Source organism: Taudactylus pleione, unplaced genomic scaffold (assembly GCF_031769625.1).
Source record: "Taudactylus pleione unplaced genomic scaffold, aTauple2 ptg000256l, whole genome shotgun sequence".
Classification (NCBI taxonomy): domain Eukaryota; kingdom Metazoa; phylum Chordata; class Amphibia; order Anura; family Myobatrachidae; genus Taudactylus; species Taudactylus pleione.
In genome coordinates this window covers 22,442,905-22,462,204 of record NW_028284658.1, presented here as the reverse complement: position 1 = coordinate 22,462,204, position 19,300 = coordinate 22,442,905, and the positions used below count along the sequence as shown (strand labels likewise).

The window sequence follows — 19,300 nt, the reverse complement described above, 5'->3', positions numbered from 1 at the left end:
TTCGTTTTTTCTGTAGACACTATGCATTCATGTAGGTTAGTGCTTCCCAAACTCAACCATTACAGTGCAGGTCATAAGGATATCCATGCTTGAGTCCAAATGGTTAAATAAAATTGACTGAGGTACTAATAGTTATTAGTGCTCAATCATGGATATCCTTAAAAGCAGGACTGTAATGGCTGGTTTGGGAACCTCTGGTCTAGGTCAAACACCAGTCAGGTGACTTCTTCAGAGGAAAGATTGGACCAATATGTCATGTGATTGTGCACACTGTACGCACACATTCATTGCCTCATCCCATCTGACGTAGCACATATGGGACAATTCCACGAACCGCAGCAGTGAATGACAGATTTGGCATACACACTGTACAATATAGCATTCCAATCCATGTCTGGATGATATCATCCAATCTATTCTATAGTGTGCACCCAGCTTTAGACTGCATAATTATGGTAATATTGTAAGTAGTGCATCTTTATGACAAATACATAACTTATGTATCACAACCTTTAGCCTGCATGCATTAAGGTGTGTTAAACTGTCTAAACCTAGTTGTTTCAAGCTGTCTGGTTGCACAACTGGGTTTTTATTTTAAAATGTTTTTTAGTAAGATGTGGTCTAGAGAATGTACTTCAACTTAAATTCACACATGCTAAGAATTACTCAATGGTGAACAGGCCTTTCTGAACTAGTTCTTTGTTTAAAATAGTTGGCGGTAGAGTTGATGGACCTGTGTATGTAAATTGCGTCAGTATACTGTAAAAGCATTTTTTGAATGTCTCAATCTTTGGTTATTTTCTAGGTTGGAGATAATGTGTTGGTATTCAGCCGATTTGGTTTATGGCAAGAACTGGTCACTGTACAAGCCAACCACACATTCATAATGCCGGAAGGAATGAGCTTTAAGGAAGGTGCAGCCTTGCTGGTAAACTACATCACTGCCTACATGATACTATTCCACTTTGGCAATCTTAAACCAAAACAGAGTGTTCTCATTCACATGGCAGCAGGTAAGATTTCTGAATGCATACCTGAAGTGGTGGATGCTGAGACAGCCAAGTTTGAAATACATTGAATAAACCTCTTTCAACTTTGGCTATTATGGGAACTTAAATACTCAAGTTACTCACTTCACTTGTTTCCTGGTTTGTGGAAAAAGGTCAATGACACATGGCCCAACTGTAGTTTATTTTAAGATTACAAATGGGTTACTACAACTTCCTGCTAAAGCTAGTATCTACATCAAGGGACATGTATGGCTTCAATTTGTGACCCTCCTGAAACAGTTTAGGATTGGGAGCTGCTTCTTGTAACATCCTTCAATAGTATGTATCAGCATTCCAATGATTAACATCACTTCCTGCAGTTTAATAGCAAGCAGTTAACACGCTTCCTTTGTCTTTCCTGTGTGTAATGATCTCTTCCTGTCAAATAAGGGTAATTCCTGTTTAGGTTAAAGCATTGTGCTGTGAAGAATCGAACTACACAGGTATTTAAACAAAAGTGAATAGACACTTGACTTATTTTAATCAGTGCAGCCCTGAAACATTTTCTTTAACCTATATAGCATAAATATTGAACGTCTGCTACCACACACAGGGTAACAAGGACCTTCAAAGTGTTGTCTATTTGGAGACTGCCTTATGACTATAGAATCAACAAACAATATGACTGTTGGCCATTGGTTCCCGAATGTTCTTGAATCGCCACAACCTAGTGTCGTGTTTTTTGTTTTTTTTTTTACGGCACCCCCAGGCCAAACTGTTCTTATTGAGAAACCTGGCAAAATTATTTAAGTTCATTTTGGCTTACCTGTCTTTAGAATCTGATGGTGGGTAGGGTGGTTCTGTGTTTTTTTTTGTTGTTTTACATTTTATGATGGGTAAAACCAGTGGATGCCAATCACATTGACCATACCTTTTTTATTTGGCTCTGGAACACCAGACCATGTCAGTGCCACTGCACCTAGTTTGCTTAAACTAGACTTGTTGCCTACAGCAGTGGTTCCCAAACACGAAGGCTGTAACTTTAAAGATGGAGACCTCTAATCAGACATAATTTGGTGACCTCTATACCGCAATACTTTAGCTATTTGGACTATAAAGGAACTGTTGGCTTGTAATGACTTCATAGTAACTTAAAAAGCTGCTTCCTCAAGTGTTCTGAATGGCTAAAGGACCACTTTAAACCATACCATCCAGCATTTAGACACGAGATTGTGACAAAATAAACCAAAATTTGCCCTGAAACATCCACTTTGATGAGGCATTTTTCTCAATGTTTTGACCCAAACTGCATGTTTGGGAGGAAAGTGTAAATGGTCACCATTTTTATGAATGGCCCTAGGCTGAGCAGATATCTGTCATAATGACTTGACTTGCATTGGTATGTATGATCCTGTTATGCTGCTATATACAATATGGGAACATCTATAATTTAAATTGACCCTCATGTGAACCAAAATACTTGACTAGTTTCAAAGCTTTAAATATTGTCTATTAGATCTGTAGGAAATACACCCTAACTGTATTCCAGTTAAAGTGCAGGCTTACAAAAGTTCAATTGTGCCCATATATACCAACCAAATGCTAACTAATTTTCAAGCATGTACCAAACCACCAGAATCCGATTGGTTGCTCTAGGCAACACCTTCCGTCTTCTAAACTTGCCTGGAAATTTACCTTGGTTTTAATAGACTGGCTGTCACAAGTACTGCTGCAGTACTTTATAAATGGGCTCCCCCAATGCAAAGCATTGTAGCCGAATGCCATTGGGTGATTGGTTGTTACTGAGAAATTATAAATTGAAGAAAGTAAAGTAATTATGTAAAGTGTGTGTATGTAATACACACACCAAGGAAGCGGTACTCCTCAATATGTGCAAATCGCTGCAATAAATACCTAAAATCCGGTGCCTTCCAAACAGCTGTACACAAAGTGCTAAGAAGTTGTCATAACCATGATGGCAGAGTGAGTAACCAACATTTAATGCTGTATTGGGTAGTGCATTTTGTACCCTGATGAAAATGCACTATTCAATACAGCATTGAAACATTGGTTACGCACCCTGCGAGTGTCGTTTTTCCTGAGTGCCGCCATCATGGAGAAATATATATATTTCTCTACATAGCTTTTGCTTCAGTCTTATATTGTGAAGATTTCAGAGTTGGCTAGTTTCCGGTTTCTAATCGGGCAGTGTAATGGGGATCATTGTACGTTCAATATTGTCCCATTAGTAATTGACATCTTATGCTGCTTATATATTCTGTTAAGTGCACTGGATGCCAGGGATGTAAATTCCCATGTTTTGTAGTAAGCTGGAAGTCTTTTTTTCACAAGGACAGTGCAAATATGATAAAAGTATAAGATGAAAACATAATCTACATTCTTTGTGCCCTCATACAATGTATGTATTTTCCTCCCACACACAGGGAATGTGCATTCCAGGAATTTATAGAACAGATGACATGAATCTGGTTCTTGTGCAGAAACACAGCAACCACTTGTATTAGACAACTGATCGTCCCTGCAGTTCTGCATATACCACTATAAAAATTAAGATTATGGGGGAATTTTTATTTCTGTTAATTTATTTGACTAGTCTCGAAGGATTTGAAGTTAAAAGGTCAACAATTATTCTAAAGTGTTCACCACTCCCAGATTACAATTTAGTGTGACTGCGACCTATTTTCTGTTTTGGACTAATGGAATTTCATGACAACAGTTGCCAAGTAAAGGCTGTCTGAAAGTGGTATTACACTAAAACATTTACTTCAAACAGGAAAAAGCTAAATTCCTGGCTGGGTTGTTTTGACAGTCCCTGCCTGTACCTCCCTTCAGACAGAAGAGTAAATAACCAGGTCAAATATTTCAACCTGGTAATTTGCTGATTAAAACTTTGCATTTCTTCTGTCTGAAAGGGTCAACCCAGGTCGAATACCCAATTTTCCCAAATTCACAATTTTAAATAACTTTAGTATAGTTCAAAATGGAAAGGGATAGGTAGTATCAATTGGCACCCTGTTTGGGGCCTGGCAGCCAGACCCCAAAGAAGGGGCACCAATTGATACTACCTATACCATTCCATTTTGAGCTAACACAGTGGGGGCTTGTGGGAGTAGACCCCTTGGTAGTAAAGGCAGAACATTCTCTAAGTGCCCCACTTCCCTATTATACCATTTTGCATTATCACTTTGACAACTATTGTCCATTCTGGACACTATACTACTTTGTTTGATTTATATTTTGCCTTTATTTTAACCAAGATCATAAAATTTTAGGATAGGCTACTGCCAGAATCCTGGTGATGGAAGTGGAACTACAGAATCATATCTGTGCCCAAAATAAGAATACTTGTGTTTTAATTATTTTTTTTCTGTGATACGATATTCTTTGGTGCACCTTCCCTTTTTTATAAGATGAATTGATAGTATTTCTAATTTTGGAACAGATTGTTGTAAAATAGGTTCTTGTGGGAATTTTGGTTTGTCCATATTAAAGCTAGCAAGGCTCCTATAGTTTCAAATGCAACAATACAATTTATCATAGGATACTAAGAATCTAGCTGCATTGATCGGGTAACGTGACTGTAGGCTCTTCAGAATCTTTGGGAAGCACAAGGAGGGGCATGGGTCTCTAGTTATGATGGTCACCTTGTTTAAAAGGGCTGCAGCATAACCTCAGAAGGCTGTAATCTAAAGACGCCCATACACTGCACAATATACGTGCCAATTCGACATGGGTGCTAGATCGTGCCGTGTCTGGGCACGATATTGTACCTGATATCGTGCTGCGCGCTCCCACGGGGTCGTAGATCACATCCCCAGGTCTTCCTGCAATCCCATCTGATCTGGGATGCGATGTACGATCCCATTCGGATGACTGACTGAAGCCGGCATATCGTGCAGACTGCGGGGACCGCACGATTGCTGACCGTCTCCCTACACTGCATCACACAGTGTATGGGCACCTTTAGGGAAGTCCTTCAAATATGGAAGGAGCCTACAGCTCAAACAGATGTAGACCCAAGTATAATGCAATTTAGTGAGCACCAGATACATCTATATATGCATTTTCTTAAATTTGTGTATAGCTAGATGGGCTAGCAACTCATTGATCTTGAGCCTGAGTATAATGCATAAGACAGAAATCATGCCTTTAGGTGGACTATTCAGAAAGGAGTTTATACTTTGTTCCAGTTGAGAAATGTTCTTTAAAGGTTTCTGCCTCTGGGAAGGAAAATGTATGGTGCAAATCACCCTGATGCATACAGGTATTTCCCTCCAATGATCTATCTACCTCAAATCTGATGCCTTTTGAGTCCAGAGCGGAAGATGGAAAGCTCCAGGTGGAAAAGGAAGTGTCCCATATAGAGGTGATGGGGGAGCCCAGGACACAAGTTTTAAATTGGCAGTAATCAACTTTACCTGCAATATTTGAGATTACTACTTGTGAGACTATACAGAAGAGGCATTTAAGGAGATCCCAAATAGGCCAGATTGCATGCAACTTTCTTACCTTTAATGCTAGTCATGTGCTCCTACTGCCAGGTACAAACTGACACTGCCTGGCTGAGCAATTGGATAATGGTAATTTCTGGGAAACTCTGATTGCGTTTTGTCTCTGGAAACTGTAGATTAGTCCTGAGAGAATCTTATTCTTAAGTCTTCAAACTGCCTGAACTGACTTTTTAAATCCACATATATGTTCAACAGGTGGCGTTGGCACTGCAGCAGTACAGCTGTGTAAAACAGTGGAAGATGTCACAATATTTGGGACTGCATCTGCATCCAAGCATGAAGCACTTAAGGAGCTTGGAGTCACTCATCCAATTGATTACAAGACGAGCGACTATGTTGATGAACTTCGGAAAATCTCACCAAAAGGTTCAACATTTCATTTCTTGGCCATAAAGACTTGTTTTAATTCCATCTGAGTTGAGAATTTAGATTGATTTGGAATACTTGGTATTCTCTGTAAGATGCATTTACATAGTTGACTGCCTTCAATTAAATTAGTGGTGTTAATACTAGGTCTTATACTAGAGCTGTTCTAGAATGTATGACATTTTGCCGGTGCTGTGCCAAAATGGTCAACTTAAATTCCCGTTTTTTTAAATTCCCTTTTTTATTTAGTTTCTCCAGTATCAGCAATATTTGATAGAATACATCCATAAGCTAGAAAGTATAGTAGTTTTCTGTACAATAACAATCATCTACAATGTCTCTCAGGTGTAGATATTGTTATGGACCCCTTGGGAGGATCAGACACTTGTAAAGCATACAACTTATTGAAACCTATGGGAAAGCTGGTCATTTATGGTGAGTATATAACTAAATGTGCAAACTTGCAAAACTAATTTCAAAGTTTGTTTTGGATTTGTCAATGTATTTGTCCTCCAATACACACCTACAAGGTAACTGATCCATAAATGGATAGGTAGTGTTTGGGATATTTGTGTACCCTTTCTCAGTTACCCTTTATTGGTATCTGAGAAATAAGAATTTATATGAATTTGCATGATTGCCAGTGGCAGCTTCATTTGTTTTGGCAAAATAACAATTTCTCCATAGTCTTAAGCTGGCCACACATATAAAGATTATCTGTCCAACCAGCCAACTAGTTGATTGCTGATTGTATTCCTTACCAGGTTTTCATTCCAACCAATTTGCTCCCAAACACTGGAAAATGGACAAAAACTGTTTGAACAAATAGTTTAAATCAAACATTTAACAAACTTGTCTGACAGCCATTTTCATCTGTTTTCTGGCATTTAGGAGCAAATTGCTAATCATCAGTTACTCCCATACCTTACCAGATTTTCACTCCAACCAATTAACAAGTTGGCTGGTTGGATGTAAGTTGGTCTAGTGTGGCCAGCTTTAGTCTACCCAATTCCATATTTTAAGAATGGCTGATAGACTAAGCACAATTTTTAATTGGTCTTTGGAAATTTAGAATCCGCTTAACTTGATCTTGACACAAAGCTTTAACTTGTGTCCAGGCTCCTAAAGATCTAACACATTCCAATGGAGGTGTTTAAATTTGCAATGTTGGGTATTATAGATACTGTGTAATGTTAACCTGACTTCTATAAATGTATTTAAACAGATTAATGTGATTTTATAATGATTCAATTTGGTGCATCTGTAACATGACACACTATATATATATATATATATTTTTTTTTTTTTCCTTTACTGGTATACAAAGTATTGAAGGGTCTCAACATTTCTAAAGAGTCACTGCTACAGTTTAAGTGCCCCAGAAGTATTTAGTACCAAAATTGTATAACCTTAATGGTTTCAGGTGAGTGACTTGTATTTGCAGGTCCTATCCATGTTGGGTGCCAGCAGTATGTGATGGAGGTCAGTCTCCATGATGGATAATAACTTGAACTAAATAAGCTAAAGACCATGGTTACGCATTTCTAAGTTTTCTTGTCTTCAGTGATGTGGCATGGCATTCTAGTGTGTGAGCCGTTTGGTGTTTAAAGGTAGCAGTCATATTTTGCTCCAGTCTGGGGCAGAGGCGTCACTATGGTTGGTGTCACCCAGTGCTGTAAAGTACAGTGACACCCCCACTCCCAAAAAAAAAATCTGGACCAAGGTGCACAGCTCCGCTCTCTCCCCTTACCAGTCCAGCAGTCACACTGTGCTCCTCCCAGAATGGCATGACATCACATCCGGCATTGTGTAGCAGTGCTTAGTGGTCCTAGGGACATGGTGGCATTCTGTGTAGCAGTGCTTAGTGGTTCAAATGAAGTGGTGGAACTACCCTCACCCCCTTGCTCAGCTATTTTTCAATAAAAAAACAGCATGCGCCTGAGGCACGGTGTTTAAAAATAAAAAAAAAGGGGTGTGCTTTCTAAAGAAAGGTGTGTGGGGGTGTGTGTGGTCACACAATAGTATTCCCAATTCAAATTACACAACACAGTGGTCCCATATTCATGATATGACACAGTAGTGCCCCTTTTACACAATACCCACATTAGTGCCCCTTACACAATGCCCCCGGTGGTATTGCCACTTGCTTCTCAGATCTATGAGAGAGAAGTCATGACGTCTCTCCCATAGTGCTCACTGCGGAAGCTGGAGTTCAGGAGTGAGCTCTAGGCTCCGCCTGCCGCTGTGGTGAAGCAGCCGGGCACCCAAAAGTGTAATTAATGGTCAAGGGAAGCGGTATGAAATACCACCAGCCCCTTGGCCGTGAGTTTGAATCCCGGCAGCGTGAGGCAGACAGCTGGAGAGATCCCGGCAGCCCGACAGCGCTGGAAATCCTGATCGTCCCTAGGTAAGTAGTTACTAACCTACCCTAACCCTCCTTGGTGCCTAATCCCCCTTCCCCGCTGCCTACCCCAAGTCCCCCGGGGGGTGCCTAACCCACCCTCCCCCCTAGCCTGACTAACCCTCCTGAGGGGGTGCCTAACCCCAGTGGCGTCAAGGGGGATGAGGCCCGCACTGGGTGTCACCATTCAAGGGGGTGCCACAAAAAACAGCAGCACACACCCGCGGGCCGCACCCCATCCACAGACGTCTGCTGCCCCTTCCCCGGCACCGCCGCCGATCCCAAATTTCATGGCCCTGAACGCCGCCGTCGGGGGTCACTTCATTCCCTCACCGCGGCTGGCGTCCAGAGCTACACAGGCACAGATGCTCTGTGCTTTGAGCCTGTGTGTGGCTCTGGACGCCGGTCGCGGTGACTTAATCAAGCATGCGGCACGCCGAGAAGACGGAGGAGCGCGCCCAGACACCTAGTGCAAGCCAGCCTGGACATCTTCAAAAAATGTGAGTAGTAATGCACAGTGGTGGGGGCACAGCATAAGGGGCGTTCTGGGGCCACTGTATAGGGGTGCTACTGGGGGTAATGTATAGGGGACACAGTAAAAGGGCACTACTGGGGGCACAGCATAAGGGGAGCTCCTCGGGTAGTGTATAAGGGGCACTACTGGGGGTATTGCGTAAGGGGCACTGCATGAGAGTACTACTGGGGGTACTGTTTAAGGGGGCACTACTGTCTAGAGGCACTACTGGGGGTACTGTACAAGGGCACTGCATAAGAGGAGCTACTGGGGGTATTGTATAAGGGGCACAGCATAATGGGCTTTAATACAGGAGGCATTGCATAATGGGCTTTAATACAGGGGCACTGCATAAAGGGGCACTACTAAAGGGGAACTGCATAATGGGCACAGCTACAGAGGGGGCATTGCATAAGGGGCACTACTGTTGGCCTTGTGTATAAGGGTCAATGTGGTCATTGTGTAAAAGGGGCACTACTGTGTCAGAACATAAATAAGGGATACTACTTTATGGTGCAATGTGAATCAGTAGCACTATGTGCAGTGTAATGTGGATACAATTGTGCTACTGTGTGGCATAATTTGAATTGGGGATAGTATTGTCTGAACATGCCCCTTTCTTTAGAGACCACGCCTCTTTTTTGTGCCACATGCCTTAGGCGCACGCTGTTCTTTTTTTGATCGTCAGGAGGGTGTTCCACCACATCTCAAGGACCAATTTAAGCACTGCTACCAAGAATATCTGGTGTGGCATCACACCCGCTGGGTGTGCCTTGCATTCTGAGAGGAGCACAGTGTGACTGCTAGACTGGTAAGGGAAAGGGTTCGCGGAGCTGCGCACCTTTTTGTCCCAACTTTTGTCTGCTCGCGACACCCGACATCCCTTTGATCGGGATGCTGGTTGTAAAGGTCTGTTGGAAAACTTTTGTTCTGCAGAGGCCGCTAACCTGTTGACTGGACAAAAGAAGAACCTTATGGCTCTTGCCAAGACTTGGTGGAACCAGTTCAGCATAAATGCTATGCAGCTTATTCCTTCAAACAAGGCATCTAGATTTAGACGCCTGTCATATAACCCTCTCCGGGATACAGCAATTGGGAAGCCGGCTGTCGGGCTTACGTCAGCCGGCTTCCCAATTGCATCCCATGGTCAAGGTGGCTTAACAATATCTAGACCTTTTACCATACAGGATTCCTAAACCATGCACCTTCTGTTTGGTTAACATGTTTAATGACTTGCTACACTTAAGTGTATCCAGCAGACCTCTATCCTATCTTGCAGGTATGCATGTACTATTTTACTAAATGTGTTCTTGTATTATACTATTGTTAAATGCAGCTACACCTTGTAAATGAGCTTGCTCAATGGTGGTCATGTATGAATGAATACCTGGCCACATTTGGCAGTGAGATATATGAACTGACTTTAATCTACTAACTGCATCTCTGATTGCAGTGTTGCTTTCATTTGCAGTATGTTTGCTTAGGATGTGACTATCCTGCATATCTAGTCTTAAGTAACATTTTAAAAGACTTCTGCAAAATGCTGTGTAGGAGAGGTTTCGCTGAAGTCTTTGTCAAAATAGAAATTGCTGATTTGTATATTGTCCACAATAAACCTTTCTAATTCAAGCCATGAGTTCAGATTTGAGAAGTATGGTTTCTCAGGCAGATTGGAACTTTTTAACATCACTAAAGCTAGCTAACACAAATATTCATTAAAATGTGTCATTTTACTGTGGACTAGTTGTAAAGGTCTGTTGGAAAACTTTTGTTCTGCAGGGGCCGCTAACCTGTTGACTGGACAAAAGAAGAACCTTATGGCTCTTGCCAAGACTTGGTGGAACCAGTTCAGCATAAATGCTATGCAGCTTATTCCTTCAAACAAGGCAGTGTGTGGCTTCTACCTGGCCAACTTGGATAATGAAACAGAGATGGTTACAGAGGTTGTGACTATTCTGTTTGATCTCTACAAACAAGGGAAGATTAAGCCCAAAATTGACAGTGTGTACCCCTTTGAGCAGGTAAGTTGGATGACCATACTTGCAGTAGGATGAAATGTAAAAGTCCAGCCATTAGGCTACTTGTGTTGCTAAACTGCATGCAGATCAGTCTGTTCACGGCTCCCTTAGAGGTGCCGAACGCTAACCCTCCCCGGTCGGTGTCTAACCTCCCCTCGCCCCATTCCCCAGCACCTAAGAGGAAGGGCTGCCCGGACTTGCCTCGCATCGTCCTGGATTCCAGCGTGGGGAGGCGTTGGTATCTCGACGCCTATCGTGAATCCCTAGCCGGCATTCTGCTCACATAACTACCTTCTGTCATTTTATGTCAATGCTATCAGGGGTATGTAAAGAGTCCCCTGAGGTGTGTGGAGGAATTGAGATACATTAGCAGAGTAATTGTAGCCTTTGGAGATGGTAGCTGAATACTATAATACTATAAGGCAAAAGCATTTTCATCAAACAATGTTAATGCAGGCATTTCATTTTAATACACTATGTATATAGTAGCAGTTACACTGCACTTTTCTTACTATGGCAGTGCCCTGGGGCAGCTTAGCTGGGCCGGTTTGGGGGGGTCCTGTGCTCTGGATTTGAACCCTAGTATGTTTCTGTTTTCTTACCTCTTATCAAAGAGGTCCTCAATAACAGGATTTTCATTCAGGCTCTGTTTAAAGTGTTCTGGATGCTCACTACTTTTTCTTTCCTTCCTCTGACATCTACACTTGGCACAAGATGCCTTTGTTCTTCCAGTACTCTTGTGCAACTTATGATTCTCCCTCCCTTTTTCTGCTGAATTTGCAGTCTAAACTATTGGTGTAACAGGGAACCTATGAATAGACAGCTAATTTAGAGGCTTACCTGAAGTGGGTGTCTTTCAGCTGTTTGGGTTCAGGCTCCATCTGGATGCCAGGTGTATGTCCTAGCACTATATTGGGGAATGCTCAGCGCAGTTACAAATCTCTTCCCATTCCATGCCCAGATGTGTTTTAAATTCAGTAGACAGCAGATCTGTTTTTAGTATTAAAAGGAAAGCTACCCTTTGAAAATGGAAATTTACAGAATTTCAGCCATTCGTGGTTTAGTAGGGAATTGCTATAGCTGGTGCATAGATGTTGAGCACCTTCAAAATCAGCAATGTGACAGCCATACTCTAAAAGCACTGAATTGTCCTGGTCTTCTACTGTTTTCTACTGGGCAGTCTTTTCATGCCCAAGTTGGGTCTCACTGTGGGCACTGAAACAAGCTAGAATATATCTGCTGCCCTCTGATTTGCTGGCAAGGGTCATCTCTATCTATTGGCAGCCACTGTAATGGGGCACAATCTCTTATCTAATAACCAAACTAGCCTTGGTCTGCTGTGCGAAGATGGTGGGCCCAATCTTTCACAATCATGGGATACTAATCACTATAGGGTGTGGTGCATTTTATGCTTTGGAATTAGTTACATTCTCTTAGAATAGATTTAAGGGGGGTATCCACTTGGTGATTTAACCAAGCAATTTTACGATAACTACATCGTTATTGTGCAAATCGCACATGCATCGGGCATGTTTTGGTCGGAAGCGACCAGCGATGCGCGTGGTCGCATCCGACATTGCCCGTACATGCTGGTCAACCTGACTATCTTGTCAGGTTCAGCATGTGCGGGGGTGAGGGATGTGCCTGAACTGAGAACGTTCAGTCTAGGCATATCACTAGATATACAACCGAGAGCACAATTACGACATTGCTGTCGTTTGTATATCTATAAGTGGATACCCGCCTTTACACTCCCGGTGCAATATGTATAAAGCTTGTCTGTATATCCAGGAAGGTTTACTAAATTGGAGAACTTGGCAGTAAATTTTCCCTAGCTCTGTGGCTACAAAGGATGCATGCAATAAGCATACTGTCTGTTAAAAGGGATAACACTTTCCTGGCAGGAAGATGCCGTATCATAGAACCTTGTGCTTTCAAAATCAGAACACCAAGCTGTCTGACTAAAATGTTTAATCTATATTTTTTTTTTTTTTTTTTTTTCTTCTTCCATGACTGACACCCCACCGCCATTTTAGATGATTGTGACATGTGAACGTGCAACACACTGTTGTATTTCCTTTGGAAAACTTCAAAGGAAGAATAGTGTCTGCTGTTTTCCGCCTCTATTTCTCTGGAGTCTACGACTTATCTCTATTGCTTCCCTTCCTTTCTGAAATCTGGCAGCAGCTGCAGAGAATTAAAGTGACTATACAGATGTCTTTACTAGTGGGACACCTTCCTTATGTTATGGGAACTTTTAGTTTGTAACACTTAATCTCCCACATGCATTTCAGTTGTATTTAGATATACTTTACCCATATTAAAAGTAGATTTGTATTGTACTGAATCGCTAAATGTAACTTCCTAAATGGGGTGGAATATTTGTGTTTAAAACAGTGGCATACAGACTACCAGATGGCAACTGGCCACCTGTACCAAGCATATATAGTATGCATTTAATTGTGAATAGGTGTAAATTGGTGACCCCTTCTGTTCCAGCCCACTTTCTCTTAAAATCAATACTCTTAATGGGAGGTTCAGGCCCTGAATGAACCTGCCACCACTGTAGAGTTCTTTGAAGTAAGGCTGTCGTAGGATATATTTTAGCGGTTACTCGTATGAGCATTTTACCAAGGCATGGCTAGTACAGCACTTGTCTTATGAATGAGATCTTGTGTTAGGATTAAGTTTCCCAAAAGTTACTTTACCCGTCATCTGCAAAATATAAAACATAGATGGAAAGTCCAAGATGCCCAAAAGCCTTTCACCCTTGCTGACAATTTTAAAGGTTACACTTTTTGCCCAACAAACTGTTTCTAATTGGGATGCGTTTTTAATTAACTGCTTGTCTTTTTCTATAGGTTGGTGACGCCATGAGGCAGATGCAGGAAAAGAAAAATGTTGGTAAAGTGATCTTGGTCCCTGAAATGCCAAAAGAAGAAGAGCAAAAGGAAGAGAACTAAGATGATGTGCAGAAGGGAACACAGTATCCTGCAGATTGTGAAAACTGTCCTAATGTGTGTGTGTGTGTGTGTGTTTGGGGAGTGACTGAGCCCTGTTGACCGTATATAACCTCTTGCTTGCCAGGAGGGCTGTACTAGCACTTGGCAGCGGGTGGGTTACACTTTAATACCTACAGTGTATGCTGGGGAGTGATGATAAATCTTGCTTAAAATCTGTAAACTGCACAAGATTTAGCAAAGAATCCTGAGCCAAGCTGCAGGGAATTATTTTTTGATTTTAATCTGCTGCAGTTTGGATTTTCTGAAAACTATTTTCATTTGTAGTCCTCTTGGGTCTTTATACAATAACATTCCAGGTATTTGTTGCAGTCTTGCTGAGGGTGGCAAAGCTTTCTATCCTGTCTTTCCATCAGACAATTTTCTAAGACACTCCATACTGTAATTGCTTAACTCTTCGTACAAACTGTGGTTGCTGATATCTTGTTTCATTAAATAAACATACTCATCTGACTCTGCCCTTCCTGCTTTGTTACAATCTGAACACTATTAGTAGTGGTTTTGGTTGACACCTGTAAGCTTTGCAGGCAACCCCTTGACATGTATGTCTTTGAATAGAGTAAGTTGATTTTGACATTTTAAAGAGTATATTTAAAGCTTAAACCAGTGCACACTGCAGAGGATAGGCTTAAAATAAACAATCAGGATTCTTATTGTGTAATCCAAGCTAGCATTTATGGTGGTTCGGCAAAAATTAGATATTAAACATGGCTCTAATTTGATAGTAACTTTTGTAATTGAGTGCTGTCCTGCTAAGGTGAACATCAAGAGTAGTGATCTGAAGACTTGAAGCCAATACAGGTGTCCTTCCATTGTATAGTCTATGGGAAGATTATCCTCTGCGGGTATGGACAGACCATATTAATGTCTAAAAATATCCATGCTGTCCTATGGAATGTTCAACTTTGGATTAGACTAGAGGCAGACCTATGTATTTGCCCAGCATTTCTGTAACATGTATAAATGTGCCTGTGTAACCGGCCTATGGTAAAATAGTGATAAGGAATTTTAACATCCAACACCTGTTGTAGATTAAACAGTATATAGACTTTTTTTTTTTTTTTTTTTTTTTGTTAGGCGGGCTTTAAAGGTTAGGAATTTTAGGTAAAGAACATGGAACTAATAACACTTGATATTTTGGAGTCTTCCATGGTGCTGCCTGAGCCTCATGGGAGAATTGTTTAGGAACTGCAGTTGGCTAGCTTGTCTCTGTACCAAGGTAACTGGGAATTGTGTGCAGAGAAGGTCTCTATCCATTAAAAGCCACTTAACTTTAATATTGGCTGACATGTGGTGTTCTTGGAGAGTCTCACCTTGACCACTGTGTTGCATTAAACCTTGTTGGCTGTATTGTATAACTATTTTATTAACTAACAAACCATATAGTCCTATGTAACCAGATTGTGGTGCATTTGAAGGTTCGTATCATGTGCTTACATTAAGGATGCCCAAAGTATGGAAGGAAAGTTATTCACATAGAAAGCCTACTTTAAACTAATGTAGCTTACAGTTTGTATTTAAACTATATTCTCTCATACTCACTGGTTGCCTTATTTCCAAGTGCATTCATTAACACACAGGTTTTACTAGGATATGTAATAGGCAGATCATAGCTGGGTCACTGCCAGTTGTTTACTAACATACCAATGTGCCAAGCAACTCTTCTGTGCCAATACAAGTAACTGCTTGTCTAAACTTAATATATAATTTAAAATGAGGAGTATTTTGAACCCCCATCCAGGTCTGCACTGTAGATGACAGCCAGTTACCCCAGGTTCGTTCTAAGGGCTACATTTCTGCAGCTTTATGCCGAAATGGCTTCAGACTTCGGTGACTGGATATTTGCTTTAGTATGTAGATCAGTAGGTTAAATATTACTTGCTGAGTTGTAATGAGGTTTCACACAACCTAGGCCAAACTCGTTCAAGCACAAACTTGTCTAACATGACATCCACCTTGATTGTCAGTGATCAAGAGCTTTGCGTTAGACCAGTGTACCAGTCTCACTAATGTGTGTTCTATGATGCACATTATTAAAACGTTCTAGGGTGTAATTCTGTATTGCAGATTAAATAAGCTTGATTATAGAATGCTTACTGCACCTATCATGTATTCAATAGCTGTTGTATTTTTCCTCTTAATCCTGGAAGAGCAGGTAGTGTACAGTAGATCAAAGCACAATGGTAATTCTAGTTTTGTTCTAGACTTGCTATATATAGTGCAGGGGGTTGCTAATGAGTGATAGTAGCTAGTCTTGATATTGATGGAGACCATCGTATGGTCCCTCAAAATATTTTAGATCGAACCGAAGAATCCTTCAGCCAAACATATAGTTCTGAAATTTTTATTTTAATCACAGATGTTAAATGGGTTTGTTAAAAGCATAGTCTGCTAAGTAATGGGACTAGTGAATAAATTAGACCTTTCTAATGTTCAAGAGCTGGAACCATTTTCTTAACAATGTCTTGAAAGGAAACCTCATTCTGCTGTGCTTTTCCAAGGTAGTGGGTGTAGTAGACTAGTTCTAAAGTACTTGGATTTTAGTGTAGAGACCATAGCATAAGCACTGTAGTTGGCTTTTGACCAGGTCTGTTCTTGGTACAATGGATGGCTTTGCTTGGGGATAAACACTGATTTCTTAAATGTGAAGGTGGTATAAAGACTCGGAATAAGCTTGGTGCCTTCATGCACAGAAGTTTAACTTCTGTTTCTGCCAAATATGTTACCATTAAACCAGTTATGCCATTCTAACTGTAGGACCTCTACCATTCAGGATACTCTTAGCCAATTTCCAATGTAAAAATTTATTTAGTCACTAGCACTTCTATTCTCAACCAGTAGGCTCAGTTTTTATTTTCCTGCGATTACATTTTGTTCTTGGACAAAAATGAACTGCAGTAATAGTCAGCTAGTCGCCTCGTTGCACAACTGGTGAAAAGCAAGGCTGCCTAGGTGTGCCAGAAAAGTGATCTGTTAGGATTTGATACAGCTATTACTACCATCTCCTGGATGTCATTGCTTCTACCATTCTGCTGGTTAGGGCTGGTCACCAGTAAATTGTATGCAAGACTTCGTAATGCGTGGGCAAAACTCTTGCCTTGTATCTCCCTGGGGATTTAAACTTAACGTGTGTATGAGAAGCGGGAAAAAAAGGTGCAAAGACTTAATGATGAAAGTCATTATGGCTAGGTTATTCTTGTTGCCAATTAATACTTCACTGTGATCATATTATGCAGTTGGTGTATAAAGTAACACTTACAAGTAGGTGGCTATTTTATTTACACCACAATCTCTACCTAGCAAACTGCTTATAGAAAAAAAAGGATAAAACACTTACTATTTCATTGCATGTGTGAATAAATAAGTATCAGAAGTAACCAAACTTTAAAATCCAAACAAGGGTATAGTATAGATTTTAATCTGCCATTGTATTATGGATATTGAAAATTGGGAATGGGGAGTTTTCAAGTGCTAACCTAAGAGTAGTGTCAGACAGGTTTTTTTAGCAATTAATGACTGCTTAGTTTTAAACCTGAACAATTGCAAACTTCCCTGCCCATAATGAATTCATAGGTGCAGTTTCTAGTCAGCATTCATCTAACAAGAACGAGTAAGCTGCAATAACCTGTGCAGGGAAATTTAGAGCTGGTATGAGGCACCCATTTACATTGCCTTTATAATTTTGTGTAGTGCTCTCAATATATTACAGTAGTGTTGAACACTGCATGTATGACTTGCAATGTATAACCGATCCTGCCAGAAGGAATCCATGGACCAGATTCCAACACAACCAAATTCATTGAGGTGGGTTTTTTGGTCCCTCCTATAGTTACTGGTATGATGGAAAAAAAAAATAATAATTTCCTAAATTTGTATCCGATATCAAACCATATTCAGTGACAGTCTAGCAAAAAGCTGTTCAGAGTCTAAAGGGTTTTTGTGGTCCACTGGGTTCAATCTTGCAGTTCTGTTCGCCTAACAATTTGAATACAAATTAGTATTCAAAAATGCTGTTCTTGACAGCCACCTTTTTTTAACATGGAAATATGTTTAAACTTGTCAAAGAATAACCAGCTATGGAACATCTGATCAGGGAGCAGTTTTTGGCAGTCAAGATTTGATGTAAGATCTCTAGTCTAAATGACCAGTTTCAATCTGTTTATCTATTTAACAGCATGTCTCAGCAGTCTGAGATACAGGTCACCAAAACCTCTTCAGAATAACTAATCGAAGTAGATTTACTTTTAAAACTGCTGCATTGTAAGGGAATAACAGGTGAAATTTAAGATTCTGTTCCAAAAATGTTTCTGAAAAGCCCTAAAACCATTTAACATTAGAAGAAAAACCTGCATCTGATGTCTAACAAATTTATGTGAATGGCAGTTTAGGATCACCTGGTTTTAAAAATAACCTCCCTGTCGTTGTTTGACTAATCTGCTTTCATCACTAAAGATTTTTGTTAATTGTCATAGGGGCAAAACAAAGCTGTCCTTACTGTGAACAGTAATTGTGGTTGGGTAGATGCTATTGACTGAGGCTGCTCGCCTTCTAATAGCCCTGTATAAAGAGCATTTTGCTGCAGTGAAGGACCACTAACATTGTCATGGTTGGAACCGGTTTCTTAATCCTTAGTTTGTTGCACTATTCAGTCATAAAACTAGGCACTGCTAGCTAAAATGTTTAAACATTGGGTAGTTAAGGCTACAGATTCTTAAACATTTACAAAAATATCAAGTTCCATCTTGTTAAAATTGGAAACCTGACAAACACTCTTGTTGAAGAGCAAAAATATGGACAGCTGCCTGCAAACATTCCAGTAGCCATAATAGTCCTTGCATAAACCATTTATGCAGTAAAATCCTTTAGCCATGCTTTAATTCTGCAGCCCATTTGATAAGTGGAAAACGTTACACAGATCTGAAGTTCTAGACTTTAGTCAGTATGTGTGGTTAGGACTAGCTTGACTGAGGTATCTGTTGGAGCTGGTGAATCAAACTTTTTTTTTTTTTCATTTTCTTAATTGGTCAAATGGTAAGCAAATATTCATCCCCCTTCTGCTTAAGACAGAAAAATGTGACTGCTTGTCAAAATTATCTGCTTTGTATGTAATAAAGTTGAACAAACGTTTTGTGCCAATGCTGTTTACATGAAGTGTAGTGCTTTTCTGCCTAACTTTTGCCGTATGCCTTACATGTTTCAAATGTTAATTAAAAGCATAACAAAACCTTCTTCTTTCCTGGGTGTGGTTATTTGTAATACTTCAGGTCAAACCCTTTATTTCCTCTGGGTTGTTTGCTCAGCATTCAGTATGTGCATCATGTAGATCAGTAAGTTTCGGGTGAAATAATGCACACATGTACTGGGTCCCATTAGTGCCCAGTCTAGTGTGGAAGCTGCTCATTTCATTCTTTACTGCATGGTTTTTTGTTATACTATATGTGGACTCGACTACGTACTATA

At 40.5% G+C, this 19,300-nt stretch overlaps 1 protein-coding gene across 1 annotated transcript in view; it reads left to right on the top strand.

Annotated features, from left to right (window-relative positions):
• VAT1 (vesicle amine transport 1) overlaps positions 1–14,293 on the top strand; it is a 65,795-nt gene extending 51,502 nt beyond the window's left edge. Inside the window, exons 2-6 of the mRNA XM_088480738.1 lie at positions 806–1,013; positions 5,717–5,887; positions 6,233–6,322; positions 10,582–10,823; positions 13,682–14,293. Of these exons, the coding sequence (XP_088336864.1) occupies positions 806–1,013; positions 5,717–5,887; positions 6,233–6,322; positions 10,582–10,823; positions 13,682–13,783 (813 nt within the window). The 3' untranslated portion in view covers positions 13,784–14,293. The remainder of the gene's footprint in view (positions 1–805; positions 1,014–5,716; positions 5,888–6,232; positions 6,323–10,581; positions 10,824–13,681) is intronic.
• Positions 14,294–19,300: the final 5,007 nt, after the last annotated feature.